Consider the following 16,416-nt stretch of genomic DNA (forward strand, 5'->3'; position numbering starts at 1 on the left):
CAAATGGACGAATTAAAGGAGGATAAGTTTTATCAGTCAATCATATAATGTTAGAGCCAAAAGAGGTCCTAGAGGTCATGTGGTTTAGTACTCCCACATCATAAGTCGGTGAGGACAATGAAGTCCATAGAGGTTAATCGTGACTTAGTGAAGGTCACTACAGAGAAAATGAAAAATAACCAAAGACCTTTCATTCTTTACCCAGGATTCTTTCTGCTACACCATATTATCTACTAAAATAACGACAGGTTTAATAATTAGTAAATACTTTCACATTAATCCTTTTAACAAACCTGTAAAATCGGTACTCTGGTATTATCATTACTACTTTGCAGTGTGGAAACAGAGTAAGTGACTTGTCCAAGGTCATACAAATAGAAGAACAAAGACGGGAAATTAAATGCCTGATCCAAATCCGAAGCTCCATTTATTTCAGGTAAGACCCTACCACTGAAGACAGACAAAACAGGGCTGAAGTTACCTCCACACCTTCCTAGATTGTTACCTTCTATTGAAAACTCCAATTCTCAAGTTTTCCTCCTCCACCCTCAGTCCAATTGCCCACTTTAGACCATGTTTCCCCGAAAATAAGACCTAGCCAGACAATCAGCTCTAATGCGTCTTTTGGAGCAAAAATTAATATAAGACCCAGTCTAATTTTACTATAAGACCGGTCTTATGTAATATAATATAATATAAGGCCCTGTCTTATATTTTTGCTCCAAAAAACGCATTAGAGCTGATTGTCTGGCTAGGTCTTATTTTCGGGGAAACACGGTATCACTGACTCTGCTCCCTTCTCTGGCACAACAAATCCCTCTCTTCCTAGAGGGTAGCCTCTAAAGCCTTTTGTGAAGTACTATATAGTGTCAAGGGCCTATTTTCCCAATTCAACTTAAAGAGGCGGAAGGACAAAGAAACAGGCCTAGGGATTCTTTTCAGGGTCTCCCGCCATAAGCCCAGAAGTAGCCAATCACATGCACAAAATTCAGTGAGGTCATCTGCTGCTGAGGAAAAGTCCAAGCTGCTACCCGTCCTGCCACGAGCCTGGGTGTAACTTTAATTGTCCCAGCGCGCTTGCTCTGAAGAACCCGCGGGGGAAGGGTGGATGGGAGAGGAAAGAACGGGAAGGGGGCGCTGGGCCACAGGCAATGGTGAGGGACGTGGGGGATACGAGGTGGTGGGGGTGCGAGACTAAAAAGGGAAGTGGAACTTGGGCCTCGGGTCCTGGAGAAGAAAGGGGATGAGGGAGAGAATTGCCTAATCAGAAGGGAAAGAGAGGAGAGGGCAGAGGGAGAGTGAGGGCAGAGGGAAAGGGGGAAGGAGAGGGGAGAAGGGAGGAGAGTAAGAGAGAGTCCTTGCTTCTTGGATAGGGCTCTAGGAGACAGCTTCAGGGGTTCACAGGCCTCCATGGAGACGTCCCTCTGTGCCGCCCTCCTCCACCGTTCTTTACAGACATGTTCTGGGAGATTTCAGAAATTACTGTTCTCAAACAGAAGCCCTAATGCCAAAATGGGAGGGGCAGTAAAGCAGAGAAAACAAAGTATGTACCAGGTAGAAAGAAGTCGGCAGAAAGAGGACAAGGAAAGTGTTGACGAAGAGAGGCAACAAAGGTCAGGACAAGAGAAGGAAATTCTACCAGGGAGAAGACAAGGGCTCGCCCATCCAGCAGAGACCCTCCCTGGGTACCAGGCTCTCATCCTGCTGCCTTCTGTGGACCTCAAGGATTGAGGCAACCTGAAGTTGGTGAGTGTTTCATATTATTTTCCAGGTTGTGTATTTGTGGGCGCTCTGCTTCAACACACAGTAGGAAGCCAAAATGGTTGTGCTAAAGATTGAGATGGTGGAGGGACAGAGAGAAGCCAGGATCAGTGCTCAGCCCACGGTAAACACTAATAGGCCTTTGCTCTAATGAACAGAGGAAATAGCCATCTCATACCTTAGCATATGACGTTGAGTTTGCAGAGTGTATTTTCAACCACGAATTGACTGAATGTCAAAACAACCTTGAGAGATAGTAGGCAGCCAGATAATTGGGTTTTAGAGATGAGGTTTAGAAAGGTTCAGGGACACACAAATAGCATACCTCTCAAGGATCCTCTTTCTCTCTGTGTTGATGCTGTCAAAGCTTTCTCAACAGCTCCTTTTTCTTATAGCTTTTCAGCCCATTTACATGTTTGGTTATTGGTCTCCTCATCTATACCTTGAGCCTGTGTATCTTTAGCACTTAGACCATAGTGGACTCAGTACAATTCAATTGGTCTGGTAATTCATTCAGTTGCTATTGGCACTGTGCTATGTCTAGTCCTAATCAGACAGAGTGTGTATTCTGTCTAACAGCATGGATTTAGTCTTTACTCTCCTTCTTTCATCTGTGCTTCCTTTCTGCATTCTAAATTCAGTTCTCCTTGCTTACATTCCTTTCATCCCTTCCCTCCTCCTGCATTTTGCTGGCATTTTCTTTTCCTGCATAGGATAAATAAGTGAAATAATGATGTAGGTCATTCAAACCAATCTGAATTATTCAGATGAGGGGGACTGATAATAAACAAATAATCTGCAATAAATGGCATATTTGGAATATGCTTGATATATTGTCTGCAGGCTTACAGAGAACGCACTCTGGTATTTGTAGTATTTTAAGAAACAGCTTAAGAGGTAGCTGGGTCCCCTCCCCCCCCCCCAGGGATGGCATTTCTCTCTCTAATTTTGAGAAGTACTTATGTTTTCTTGCTGTTTTTATAAAATTGTACAATTGTAATAATAAATTCTGAATGGCTACTCCCCTGGGAAAGATGAGTGATTAAAATATTGTCAATAGGAACATGGATAAGTAGAAGAAATCATTACCTGGGTTGTGAAAGGATAGAGCCTTCTTTGGATTTATATCATGCCAATCATTTATGATGTCAGCAAAATTCCCTCAGTGGATTCAGATTGGAAAGGAAAACGAGAGTACTCTGAAATGCTGGCATGAACTTTGAAGTGGAAATAGTGAAAATTCTGCTCTGGCAGGGTCGTTGGAAGGAAATGCAGACATTGAGACCACAGAATCATTAGAGAGGCGAGGCCCCTCATATAGAAAAATAGATGAAGAGTGCTCTGGTCATATAGGTCATATTGTTTCCCTGCTCAGAAACCTTCACTGACTTCACACTGTCTGCAGATCATATCCAGATTTGTTAGCCTGGCCTGCTAGATCCTGTAGATTCTGATGCCAGCATGCCTTTCAGCTTTCTTTTCTTTACTTCACTCACCTGATATCCTAGACATATACCTGTACTTGGAATTCTTTCTATAACCCCTTTGCTTTCTTGCATATATTACCTTTCCTACAATAACTCCGTTGATAATACCCTTCGCCCATCTTCATGTGTCTAAGCCTTACCCATCCTTAAAGCCTACTTTTTGTGCCAGCTTCTTCAAGAAGTCTTCCCTGATTGTCCCAGGTGGAAATAATTTCTCATTTCTCTGAGTTAGAACAGTTTATCTGCTTTCCTTAAATTATGCATTACTATCTATTTTGTACTGTAAGTTTGGCTTCCCTCCAAAATTATACAGATCCTGCAGGTAGGGTTGATATCCGATTAATTTTTTTATCCAATACTGGCCCTAATACAGCATATTACACATAGAAGGTACCTAATAAATATTTAATAAATGAAACACAGATGCTGTGCATCTTCTACTGTGAGAACTAGGCTCAACATCTGCCAGTGCAGAGGAACTAGCAAACGAAACAGGGTAAGAACAAATAAATAGACCAAAGAAGAGAGTCGCCCATCCAGAGGCTGAAGCTCTAGACGTCTACAAGAGGTGGAAATCTATATTTATCGATCACCTTCTGTGTGTCAAGATACAATTTAGGTGCTCTATATTCATTATTCCAGAACAACCCTTTTAACAGGTATTATTATGCACATGTTAAGGATGAGTTAACTAAGACTCAGGGAAGTTAAGTAACTCATCCATATGATGGATTCAATAAGTGTTGAGATGGGACAGGCTTTAAACTTAGATCCCTCTGACCATGAAGCTCAGCCTTTCTGCACATCTTCACTACACTGCTTCCCTTTGCAGAACATGTATTTCGTGCGTGTGGTAGTGGGGCAGGGGCTAGAGGGGAAGGGTCCTTTCTGCATCACCGGCCGGGGTGGCTCACCTGAGCAACACTCACCTGAATGTGACTCAAAAAGAAAAGGGTGGCACTTTGAAGATGGGTGCTTGTGGTGGTGGTGGTTTGACTTGTACCCATTGAATTATATTTTTAATTGGATTTCTTTTCTTTTTTTTTTTTTTTAAGATTTTATTGGGGAAGGGGAACAGGACTTTATTTGGGGAACAGTGTGTATTTCCAGGACTATTTTCCAAGTCAAGTTGTTGTCCTTTCAATCTTGGTTGTGGAGGGCGCAGCTCAGCTCCAAGTCCAGTTGCCATTGTCAGTTGCAGGGGGCGCAGCCCACCATCCCTTGCGGGAGTCGAACTTGGCAACCTTGTGGTTGAGAGGATGCACTTCAACCAACTCCTACCATTCGGGAGCTCAGCAGCAGCTCAGTTCAAGGTGCCTGTTCAATCTTAGTTGCAGGGGGCGGAGCCCACCATCCCTGTGGGAGTCAAGGAATCGAACCCGCAACCTTGTGGTTGAGAGCCCACTCGCCCATGTGGGAATCGAACTGGCAGCCTTCGGCGTTAGGAGCATGGAGTTCCAGCAGCCTGAGCCACCAGGCCAGCCCTGGATTTCTTAATATATCTTCATCTATACCTTTGGGGGATATTTTGTGCACCCTTAAGAGCCTTATAATGTGGGACTCTTAGTTAACCAAGCTACATGTGTCTGGTTAAAACTAGTGGAATCCCCTCATGTTTTCATAGCACTCTAGCACCTTCGCTAAAAATTAACATTATCTTCCTGTTTGCCCTCAGTTGCCTTGGGGGTTCTTAATTCTTTGTTTATTTACCCATGCATTCTAGTACCTTTAGGACTCCCAGCATTTTAAAGGACAACATAGCCCTTTCACCCACTAATTTCCTTTTGATTGATTGCTCAAATTAAGAATAGCAGAGGTGGGAATTGGAGACTTACTAATGTGCCTCTTTAAAGCATACATTAGCAACCTGTGGTTCAGTTTTTCACTCATAGTCCAGGACCTTGCACATAGTAAGTACTCAATAAATACCTATTCAATAAATAAATGAGTGACTCAAATGAATAATAGTATGTCTCCAATTTAAGTGATGCTAGTAGGGAAATTTGTGCACCAGTATAACTTCTGATTGCTTGGTTTTTATATCTTTCTGTCTGTTTTGGAATCTAAGGTGCATTGTCCTTAGGGCCATGAACAAGGTCACAGGTACATATTTAGGATGGTGGGACAAGGGGACAGAACTCTCCCACATAGCTGCTGTTTTCCTTCCCAGTGCTTGGGTCCAGAGCCCCACTTCACAGACTAGAGAACATCAGCTTCCTGAGTAGGAGTTGATGGTGATGGTGATGATGATGATGATGATGATGATGATGATGATGATTCAGCATTTCTCTAACTCCAGAGTTAAAAATGCTCTTCATCCCAGCCTACTTGTTATTCCTCACCACTACCTTGACGGGTGGGTGGATGAAGGGAAAAACACACTGGGGGCTGTGGCCCAGAATACTGAAGGGACCCACTTTTGGAATGGTTTACCCACACCCGTGGCTGGGCCCCCTGGCCAGGTGATCTCACTCTAATTCTCCTGTGACCTTAGACACATCATGAATTCTTGTGCGTATTTGGATCACACACTGAAGAGAATGGCCATAGCAAAATCAGTATTAGAACTCAGCTCCTGGAGCTTTTTTTTAATGACCAGAGCCATATTTTTCTTTAATAGTGAATGTCTGATTCTGCACTTGGAGGAAAGTGCACCAGTCCCATCTGAGTCCTGATTTAGGCATTAACTCCAAGAAATGAAAAGTCACTTTGACTTGAGATTTTACAGCACAACACCCTGATCAAAAAAAGGATTCTACTTAATTTTCTACAGTTTCTGTTGGGCTGCCAGGAATTATGCTACCTCTACTATGGTCATGGTGCATGGTCACGGTGCAGTTTCTTAGTCTAAGACTTTGAGGGCTTGTGTGTCAAAATATTCCTTATTTCCTGCCCTCCATTCCTTTCTAACTTTGTCTGCCCTCCCCTAAGCTCCCAATTCCCTGATATCCCTGGTGTTAGAGTGCTGTCAGACAAAACCTGAGGCCACAGAGGTGGGAGTTACTTTGTCATCTGGGCTTATCTGTCTTTTCAGGGATTGTCTGTGCAATTCCTTCTCTTTCTGTTGCTCCTCAGGGACAGGGCTCTGTCCCCTCCTAAAGGATCTCCTTGTTCAGCTCAGATATGCTCCAGCTCACATTCACTTCAGAACGTCAGAGCTCAGTCATGCTTCAGCTGCTCGCCTGCTCTCTGAGCTGGGCCTTCTTCCAGTTTGCTGCCCCTCCACCTTCTTTCCAACTGAACTACTGAGACCTTGCTCCTCCTTGTTCCTTCCCTCCATTGTTATTTCTGTTGCTGTCTAGTTTTTCGTCCTGGAGTCTTATTTATCTACCTTCCTTCTGGCTCCCAGCGGCCTCTTGGCCTGAAGTCACTACTCAGCTTTGCTTAATTCTCCCAGGACACTTGGAGGATATAAGTGAAAATAGGTGGTAACTAGGGGTGGGGAACAGAGGCTTCACTCTAAGAAGTTGCTAACATGCTGATTAGCCCTATATGTTGGTAAAGCGTGGACAAGAGATCCAGGATTTATAGAACTATTGTCAGATGATCCAAGAGATTTAGTTTTGGAAGGGGCTGTTGTGGGCTCAGACAGGTTTATTGTTGCATATTGGGAGACACCTTTGGGTTGCATACTAAGTAGTTGTTGAAAATGAAGGGCTTTGTTTCCTGGGCTTGGAATGGCGTGTGGGTGAGCTTTTCCAGGCTGAATGAGGAGGAGGGACCCTTTGGGGTAGTTGGCTAGTGTTCCTGTGGTGGGCATGAGGGGGAGATTGAAACAAAAAGCTTGTCTTGGTGTTAAACCTATATTCACTGAAAAAAAGAAAAACGAAAAACACCCAGTCATCCCAATGTTTTTCCATAATCAAACGTTAGAAATAGTAGGAAACTTTAATATGAATAAATATATTTTGTACATTTCCTAAAACCCTGCAATCAACTTGCATGGCTGGTCATTTTTTACTGACCCCTAATGGCCAGAGCTGGTTATTTTTAAGATCTGTTTGATTTTACCAGACAGGATAGAACTGATGTCCTTTTTGAACCCGTTACCAAAGTTCAATGATTCCTCTCCTTTTTTTTGTTACACCTCTTCCTTCCCAAAATATTTTCCCCTCTATGATTCTTAGAAGAATAGACTTTTAGAGTTGACAAGAATCCTAAGTACCATCTAGTGCAACCCTCTCATTTTAAAGATGAAGAACTAAGGCTTAAAGAGGTTTGGGAACTTAAGGAAGGTCACACAGGCAGCTGGTGGGAGCTGTGGTTATAACCCAGTCTCCTGTATCCATTGCCATGTGATAGCAGCTCTGTGTACTAGCTAATTCAGAGGTTAAGTTGCCATTTAGGGTGATTTCACTTCCAGTGACATGCACCCTTCCTGCTCCCCATCTCACTGTGTATTATAGTGAGGAACCCCAGGACCCTAGACATCTAGGAAAGTAACTCTACTAAAAGCCCAGCAGGTTCGAGAAGTTGGGGTGAGATGAGGAGGTAGTCCCTGAAGATGCACAGACTGGCATCTTCACAAACTTCAGGATTTTACAGGCAGAGTCCAGCTCTCACAGAAGAGGAGGCCGAGGGGCAGAAGCCACTTCCATGACTGTAGGAGTTAGAAATGGTGATTATGAGGACAAAGCCGTGTATGTGCACATGCTGGCATCTGCATGGTGGAGAGCTGGAGGAATGCTAACCTGATTGTGAAGTGGGAGACAGAGACTAGAAAAGATAAAAAAGCAGAAGAGCATGTCCTATTCTTAAGCTAGAGAGAGAAAAAAATCTGGAGGTAGAAGTGGGCTTGCAGTAGGCTGGGGGGGGGGGCATGAGAGACTTAGTTAAGATTCTGAGGAGCAGAGACTAGGAAGTGGGTGGCAGAGAAGGAGGTGAGGACAGCTGTTGCTTTGATTTGCTATTGAGTCAGTGTTCTTGGTGCATTAACATTGGGAGGGAGCCCTGAGCTGGCCCCCAACCAAAACAAGCCCCTGTGTAGCCAATACTGTGTTGTAGCAAGAACTGCAGTTGGGAGACAAAAAGGAAGGGGAACCTATCCCCAAAGAGCCCCTTCCTAGCCTTAGCTCCTTGCTTCTAGGACTGAGCTGTGTGCTCCAGACAAGCTTCTAAGGCTGGTAGGAGAGATGAGACAGAGCCAAGGGGATGGCTCAATAAGAGCTTCTGGGGGAACAGGTTCTGTGCTGGGGTCTGACTCTAATCAGTGGTTTCTCAGGTAAGCCCTAAGGCCAGCCATGAAATCACTCCAGTGGATGACAGCTCTGAGACATTTTAGGAGTGTCTACCCCCATCTCCTCATTCCCTTCCCAACGTGCTCACATACTCAGAAATCAGGACAGGTATGTCTGGGATCTGCATTCTAATGCAATAGAGAGTCAGGAGGCCAGACTTTATCTGAGCTCTTAGATGTCCCTTGAACCGACAGCAGGCACTTATACTCTTCCTCCAAATTTATCTTGCTACTTTCACACATATGTAATAGAACTGAGCAAATATACCCCCATCTCAGGAAGTACTTGGAAATGAAACATAAGAGTCAGTGTGGAGTAAATAAAAGCAGAATTCAGTTTAGTTCATTGGAAAATATGTTTAGCAATGGGAAATTAGGGGCCGGGACTAGGCAAGAAAGCCCAGAGACATCAGGGAGAAATAAATGATAGATTCCCTGAGGCTAAGAAATCTCAGTCCAGGTTCCAAAGCCTTGCTCCTGCCCTCAGAGCCTCAGTATTTGTGTGGATGCATGGATGAATTCCCCCTCTCAACGGGCTCTCTCTTCTCCTTTGCTCTTTATGTCACACTTCAAATCTTTCAGGCTGATGACTTGGTGTGGTGGGATAACAATGCTGTGAAAAAGTTTAATTTGTTAGAAGTCAGGCAAGAGAGCATTTATCTCGGCTGGTTCTGATTCTGCTGACTTGTTTTTACTGTTTTCCTTCACTGGGTGATCAGAGTCAGGGTGTGGATGACAGGTTCAGGGCAGTGGTTAGGAACATGACATGAAGAATAATGTGTCCCACTCTCCACGCCCACACTACTCTAGGTTCCCTTCTTCCCCCGATCCTGTCTGAGAGTCAGTCTCTTCCCTTCATTTTTCTCATTTGTATCGTGTTTCCCTGAAAATAAGACCTAGCCAGACAATCAGCTGTAATGAATCTTGTGGAGCAAAAATTAATATAAGACCTGGTATTATATTATATATTATATTATATTATATTATATTATATTATATTATATTATATCATATCATATCATATTATACTAATCATATTATATGACATAAGACCCATTCTTACATTATAGTAAAATAAGACCAGGTCTTATATTAATTTTTACTCCAAAAGACGCATTAGAGCTGATTGTCCGGCTAGATCTTATTTTCGGGGAAACGGTAAAACTTACTTTTCAGAGAGGGGCACATTGTTCAATTAGCCTTACTTTGTGCCTTCCTGGGAATTTAACTCTTCTGTGAAACAGATATATTCTCCAAAGTCTACAGACCTCACAGTCCCCAGAGTGGCGAATAATACTGTTCTAACCCAAAGATCTCTTTTTCTCTTCTTTTCTCTTTTTAAACTTTCATTGAGTGTCTCTTCTTTGATGTGGGGATACACTTGTTTTTGTGTCCCAAGTGCATATATATTCCGGCCTAGTACCCTCTTTCTCTCCTTCAACATGTGTCCCTCGACACGCATGGCACACTACAATTTCCATTATTCATATGTCTTTTTAAATTTTTTTCTGACATAAATACACAGCATTTTGTATGACCCAGATATAGAGCCTTTTTTACAAGCCCATTATTAATCAAAACCTCTTACTTCCAGAAAACCATATGGTTAAACACAGAGATTCTCCCCAAAGCAGAATTCAGGCTCTCTCTTCTGCTCAAACTCCCCAGGAGGTGGCCAGAATCCTCTCCTCCCTGGGGCTGAGGCTCAGTCCATCTGTTACTGACATTGGACTCCAGGGCTTGCAAACCAGAAGAGAGTTGGCATCAAGCAGCATTTGACGATAAATGAGGATATGTATGGCCCAGGGACTTAGTGATGGTGTTTTTTATATTTGTCTGAGATTACAGGATAGAGATTAGGGGAGGAAACATATAATATGTGTTTGAAAAGATTTTATCTGTAAGGAGTAGTAGGAATGAGTAAGTACAATTGTCCTACTGTCATTTTTTACATTTTCTGGGGGACAAATGATTAGGAGCAGATGGTAAAACTGGCCCCTCATTTTATAATACTGAAAGAACTTTGCCCCAGGTTCTTCAAAGGCTGACCTAAGCTATGCTAAGTCTCAAGTTACTTGCCATTGATATATATTAGAGTTTTGCTGAGTTTCCAAGAAGTATCAAGTATTTAAGTCAGAAACTCAATAAACCAGTCCACCTGTATAGCTTTTTACCTTGTCTGAGGCTTTGGCTGGAATTCTAGAATCAGAATGGAAGCAAAGAGCCAGAGCACAAAAGAAAACTAAATATATGAAGCAAGGATCTGCATATTCCTAATGAAATCTGGTACTGCGAGTACTAATGCTCCATTCTACCTTGCCAATATCCGGAACTATATGAAGGAACTGGAGAGCTAAATAATGGTTAGTTTAGAGATGAATGACTGAGCTATCAGCTTTCATTTCTTTTTCTTTTTTCCCCCTAGGGCAAGGTGATGTATCTGATCTTCCTGACTCTGAGCTGGAAGTAAATGAGCCAAAGGTGCTTATAATTAGCAGTCAATAAGCAATACGTATAGGTCTAGCTGGGGTAAGAAAAAATAGATCCTTAGAGAAGACAAAATTTTAGTTCTTTATATTATTTAGCTTTCTTATCATTCTCCTGGAGGCCTCCAGGAGAATGATGGAGAAAGATAAGAGGGTAAATAATCTCAGAGGTAAGAGCTCATATAGAAGAATGACACACACATATTGAAAACAAATATCTATTTATCTATATCTGATATCTATCTATCTCTATGTATCTATGTATTTATATATCTATATCTATCTATCTATCTATCTATCTATCTATCTATCTATCTATCTATCTATCTATCTATACCATGTTTTCCCCAAAATAAGACCTAGATGGACAATCAGCTCTAATGCGTCTTTTGGAGCAAAAATTAATTGTCCGTCTAGGTCTTATTTTGGGGGAAACATACATATGTATATATATATCAGAATCTCTGCACTAGAATCCTTTCTGAAACATGTCTTCTCTTCATGAGAATGGGGTGGGGCTCAGGGAGATGAATAGATCGCAGATAGTCCAGCTGTTACTGTAACCCTAATTCTGTCTTCTTGATGGCTCATTCATGGAGATAAATCACTTCCATTACCTGTCCTTGAAGAATGAAGTTTCTCCTTGTTTCAAATGATGAAATGGAAGGGGGATCTTGGAAATTCATTCTGGAAACCTGCTTCCCCAACTAAACTCTGCTGTAGGTCGATCATAAATGTTAACTATTATATGAACTATTATGCAGAAATTGACACAGGGAAATCAGCATTTAGGGGAAGAGAAGCTTGTGTAGTTCTTATGTGATGGGAGGAACAGGCTGTCTAGTCTAAGACTGGCAGAGGTGGAGCACTCTCAGCCCCTTGCCACACTTGATATCCTCAGCTTATTGGCAGATACCCCAAATGAGTAGCAGAGTCCAGGTTAGGGATGCAACTCCTGAGGTTTGGCCAAGGACTTAGACTCTGGGATGGGGTGATTATATATAAAGCCATTTAGTTCTGTACCAGATGGTTGTAAAGATGGGGAACATGAGTCAAGATTTTGATATTTTTCTCTATGCCTCTCATGTACTGAATCCCTTCAGTATCTATTCTGATAACCCATCACTATGTGTTGTTTTCGCATGTACTTCTAAGATTGAGGGAATAGGCAAAATAAGCTCCATGACAGGAGAGCTAGAGTTGGTCATCAGGCTCAGGATGGCTTTAAGAGGTTCAAACTTATAAACTGAGTAGGACTCATTTTGCATTCCACATTTATAGTGTATGTGTGGTTACTGTATGTGAGCAATACTGTCTCAATCTAAAACACGACTATTTGTAGTTCTGTTTTTAATATATGAGTCCAAATATGACAAAACATCCTGTTCTTTTGAGGCCATTTGAAGTCACTCTAGGCCCTAGTCTCCTGAACATTTCAAACACTTCTTTTCAACCTCAGAATTAATTGTTCTAATTGTCCCCTTCTTACAGTTGATTAGGCGGTTGTGAGGACTCTCCTGGTGGAGCAGGTCAGGGAGCATAATCAGGATCGTGTGTGTGTTTGTGGTAGGGGAGGGAGGTTCCAACCCTGTTCTGGGGACTGCACTGGGGAGAGTAGAGATTATGAAGCTTGGAGGGAAAGCAGGACCATGGAGAGCAACAAGGAGAACCTAGAGTGGCAGGGGCTAGCACCTGTCACTGTCAGAGAACCTTCAGGGGCTAGCACCATGGAGAGCTCAAAGCACAAGTAGTTTTTCCCACAAGAAATTGGGGAAGCTATAAGGTAGCCAGCCAGCTCTCCAACAATCAAACTGAAAGTACAGAAATCAGGATTTCTGTTAGGATCATGCTACACACCCATCACTTGCTCTAAAAGGCTTCCTGAAGTACTGTGTTTGAACCTGTCATATATACATCCAAGAGTATGTAAAAAGTGAGGACCACCACCAACAAATTCATGTTGTATTTGTCAACATGAGCCTCAGTAATTATGATAATTACCTAAGTATTGATGGTGGTGGACAGGGTTTTAATCTGCTACAACCAGTTATGAATAAAATTACAATTATCTAACAAGGTAAACAGTGTCACAGAGCCTGTGTCTCTTCAGAGACACTAGGGTATGGGGCAGCCAAAATGTATTATCATCAGATAGAGTATGAGATGTATTAGAGTCAGAGTGCTCTAAGGCACCCAAAATTGCTGAATAGTCCAGTCTTGATCATACATGGAAAGGAGAAATGAATCATGCTTCTTAAGAAGAGTATTGTTCTCAGGACTTAGAGGTCTCTGTGTTAATTGGGACATTTGGTCACTTTCTTTAGGCTTAGGGAAATTTTGGTAAAGGGACCAATAATTCTGTCTTCAATACTTGTTGCTTTAGTCAAGAATATATAAAAGTTAAGAGGCTTTACTGAACCTCTATTTGTAAAAATCTCAACTACTTCATGTGTTCAAGACTCTTGAGAACATGGCTTCTCAGTGCTAGAAGGGATGGATCTCCTTGTTATAACAGGAGAGGGAATTGGGTTTTTACCCCTGAGCATCAGCTGGTTCTTATCTTGTAGGGAATCATCACTACTGCTGATTTCAGAGTTTATGGATGGACCTCTATGACAGGATCTCATCCAGGAACAAAATATTCCAGTATATGGGTCAACAGGAAATAGTTAAACAGAAAATATTATATTTTAACATGAAAAATGAAAGGAGAAGATATAATTACCAAAACTTTGTAATATACTAGTTTTTTTCATTCAGTAGTTAGTAAGGAGCTGGCGCAGTCCACAGCTCTCCTGGAGAATCTGGAACCCAGATTAATATCCTTAGTACTGAGAAGTAAATGACAATAAAAGGGATAATTGGGCCAGTATACAGTTCTCCTGGAATAGGAAACGACAAAGAACGTGACTAGTCACAGCCCTGGGTGTTTTATTTCTCTGGTGATAACTATGAAGATTTCTTCCCCTAGTATGTGACTTAAGGAAAAGCAGCTTTTGACCCAATTCTACATATTATTTGGACTATGAGAAAGTAGTAACAGAAAGGAGTGCCAAAATAAAATCTAAAGATGTACAGAGCAATGGCACAACTACCCAGTCTGCTATTTCAAAGTGACCGGAAGACCGAAAAGATGCCATCTGTAGGATGTTATGGCTCAAGAACTATGAGTCATTCGCCAAGTGAATAGTGAATGTCTCCAACAAGGCACTCTTGAAATTAGATTTGGACCTCCTTTCTTCCTCAGTTGGAAGAGGAAGGAGAGAGAGGGAGCCTAAAGGTAGAGAGCTGAGTCATTTTACTGTCAGTGTAGGGCACAGGATTTCAAACGATATGTAGCAGAACCCTAAGTTGTGCCTTAAGGATTATGGGGAGTGTGGGGAAGTATGGGAATTTTGTTTTATTTATCTGAGAAAGAACTTTCACATCTTTTAAAAAAAAGAGTAAGAAAACAACTGCTGTAGAGAAAACTACTAAAGCCAACAGTGCTGCTTAGCCCTAGAGAGCACTTAGGACAGAATCTTTGTCAACTGCTGGATAGGCAGTTGACATTCCACAGCTTGGGCCCCACATCAGACAGACTGGTTCTGTATGGAATTAACTAAACTCTGCTGTACCAGTGTCTCTCCAGTGGTTTCAACTTCTCTGTGCCAGAAAATGTACATGTGTGAAGGGAGAGCATTTCCTTCCCAATGGTTACAGCTGCAACTAGGAAGAGAACAGGAACAGAAACAGAACAGAACAGAACAGTTATAGCTGCAGCTAGGAACAGAAAGTGGATGGAGTAGGTCTGCCAAGTAGATCCATGGGCAGTTCTAGAGTGAATACCTGCTGGACTTCTCCAGCACACTGGGCATGATCTCTACACTGGGCACCTGGCCAGGGGGCTGCAGAGTGGATAGCAGTGAACAGAAGGTCATTGGGAAGGGAAAAGATATGCAAGTGGGGGCAGTGCAGTACAAGGTTAAATTGCTATAACCTGGTCTAAAGTAATGTGAGGCTGTTCACCCATCCATTTCTACACTAGATCAATTCAGAGTGCTGGAAATAACTTGAGAAGGAAGAATCCAAGAAAGGCTGGTCACAATGTTGAATGTTGAGATACTCACCAGAGAGATAACCACAGGACACATTAAGTTCATAGGGTTTGTATTCCCCAAACCTGGAATTGCGAACTTCTGCCAATACTAATGTAGAAATGTGAGAAGGAAGGGGCAGGTAGCAAATTCTGAATGTCTAAACTGTTCCTGAGCTTCTAGCCACAGCACTAATGGCCAGGTTCAGATATCATTGCTTGCCCTTCTCCAGGCTCTCAATCCCTGTTCAGCCTTAGGAAGCCTAAAAAATATACACTGTACTCCCGGGAGCTATATGCCTCAGCAGCACATGAAATCTGCTTTTCTTATTCTAAATGGAAATAGCCACTCTACCACATACACTTGACCCCTCAAACAATTAGTGTACTAGGGTATTTTGTCCTTAAATTTTCACATCACATCGCTCCCTGTTTTGGTCAAACATTACCAGTAAGCTATGAACTTCCTAGCTCCTGCCCAGAAGCACCAGACCGACTTAGGGGTAGACATCCCTTCCGCAATATCCTGGTCAGAATGGCTTCATCAATGAGCATTAAATCTATGCACCTACCTCCCATATCAAAGCTGGCCTTCTTAAATCCAGAAACTAGGATGTAGAATTAATTTAGAGAGATCATATGTGGTTGTGCATCCTGAGACATTGCACATCAGACAGACGCCCACCGTCTGGACAGATAATGCTCTACAAAGAAAACGATGCTTGATTTGACTCTTCCTAGTTAACAGACCTTTCTCCCCATCCCCAACTTCCCACCGTCTCCTCTAGAAATTCTCCATTCAAAACTTAGTGCCTTCTATTCTTTCCCTTACACAGCTGCTCTAAGACATATTTATAAATATGAGGATAGAGCATTTCTCTTCCTTTCTCTTCAACCTTAATCCTGAGTGGGGGCTGGGTCCCAAGTTAAGGACCAAGAAAGAATACTACAGTTGATGAAGACTTAGCTAGCATATAGATTTACTCTGTTCTCCAGTGTTTACATTCTAGAGTTGAGGAGCTCACAGCTTTCTGGGATGACTTCTTTCTGTTTAGGTACCAGCCTGGAACCATCAGTTCCCATTGCCCAACAGGTGCAGTTTGAGTTACACTTGTCTGTCTTTAATGCAGCTAGCAGAATGGGAAGGCCAGGGGCTGCAATTGAAAGTCAAGACCTAGTAGAGGATCGTTATTGAGACACAAACACCCAGTGCCTCTCCTTGCCTTGCACTTAGCCTGCCCTCCCTCGACTCTGCATCCTCTCGGTGAGTTGGGTCATCAGTGCAGGCCTCTGAGGAAGGGCGATTCTACATAGGGGAGAGGAGGGACAGCTGTCTCTGTGGTGACTCAGGCAGCACTTCCCTTTGGGGAG

The 16,416-nt window shown here is 42.5% G+C and overlaps 1 protein-coding gene and 1 long non-coding RNA gene across 5 annotated transcripts in view; one reads left to right on the top strand and one right to left on the bottom strand.

The window, feature by feature from the left end:
• CADM3 (cell adhesion molecule 3) overlaps positions 1–16,416 on the bottom strand; it is a 32,556-nt gene that overhangs the window by 14,354 nt on the left and 1,786 nt on the right. The window contains exon 1 of one of the 4 annotated variants that reach the window (XM_019716856.3): positions 15,618–15,639. The exons of the other annotated variants lie outside the window; for them this stretch is intronic. Coding sequence (XP_019572415.1) covers positions 15,618–15,624 — 7 coding nt within the window. The 5' untranslated portion in view covers positions 15,625–15,639. Of the gene's footprint in view, positions 1–15,617; positions 15,640–16,416 lie in introns of those variants that run through there. 4 annotated transcript variants of the gene reach the window in all.
• Positions 784–16,416, top strand: part of LOC141569348 (uncharacterized) — a 151,437-nt gene continuing 135,804 nt past the window's right edge. Inside the window, exon 1 of the long non-coding RNA XR_016022793.1 lies at positions 784–1,746. This is a non-coding gene — a long non-coding RNA (uncharacterized LOC141569348). The remainder of the gene's footprint in view (positions 1,747–16,416) is intronic.

The sequence above is a fragment of the Rhinolophus sinicus genome, chromosome 11 (assembly GCF_057876585.1).
Source record: "Rhinolophus sinicus isolate RSI-liver-muscle chromosome 11, RSI-T2T, whole genome shotgun sequence".
Classification (NCBI taxonomy): domain Eukaryota; kingdom Metazoa; phylum Chordata; class Mammalia; order Chiroptera; family Rhinolophidae; genus Rhinolophus; species Rhinolophus sinicus.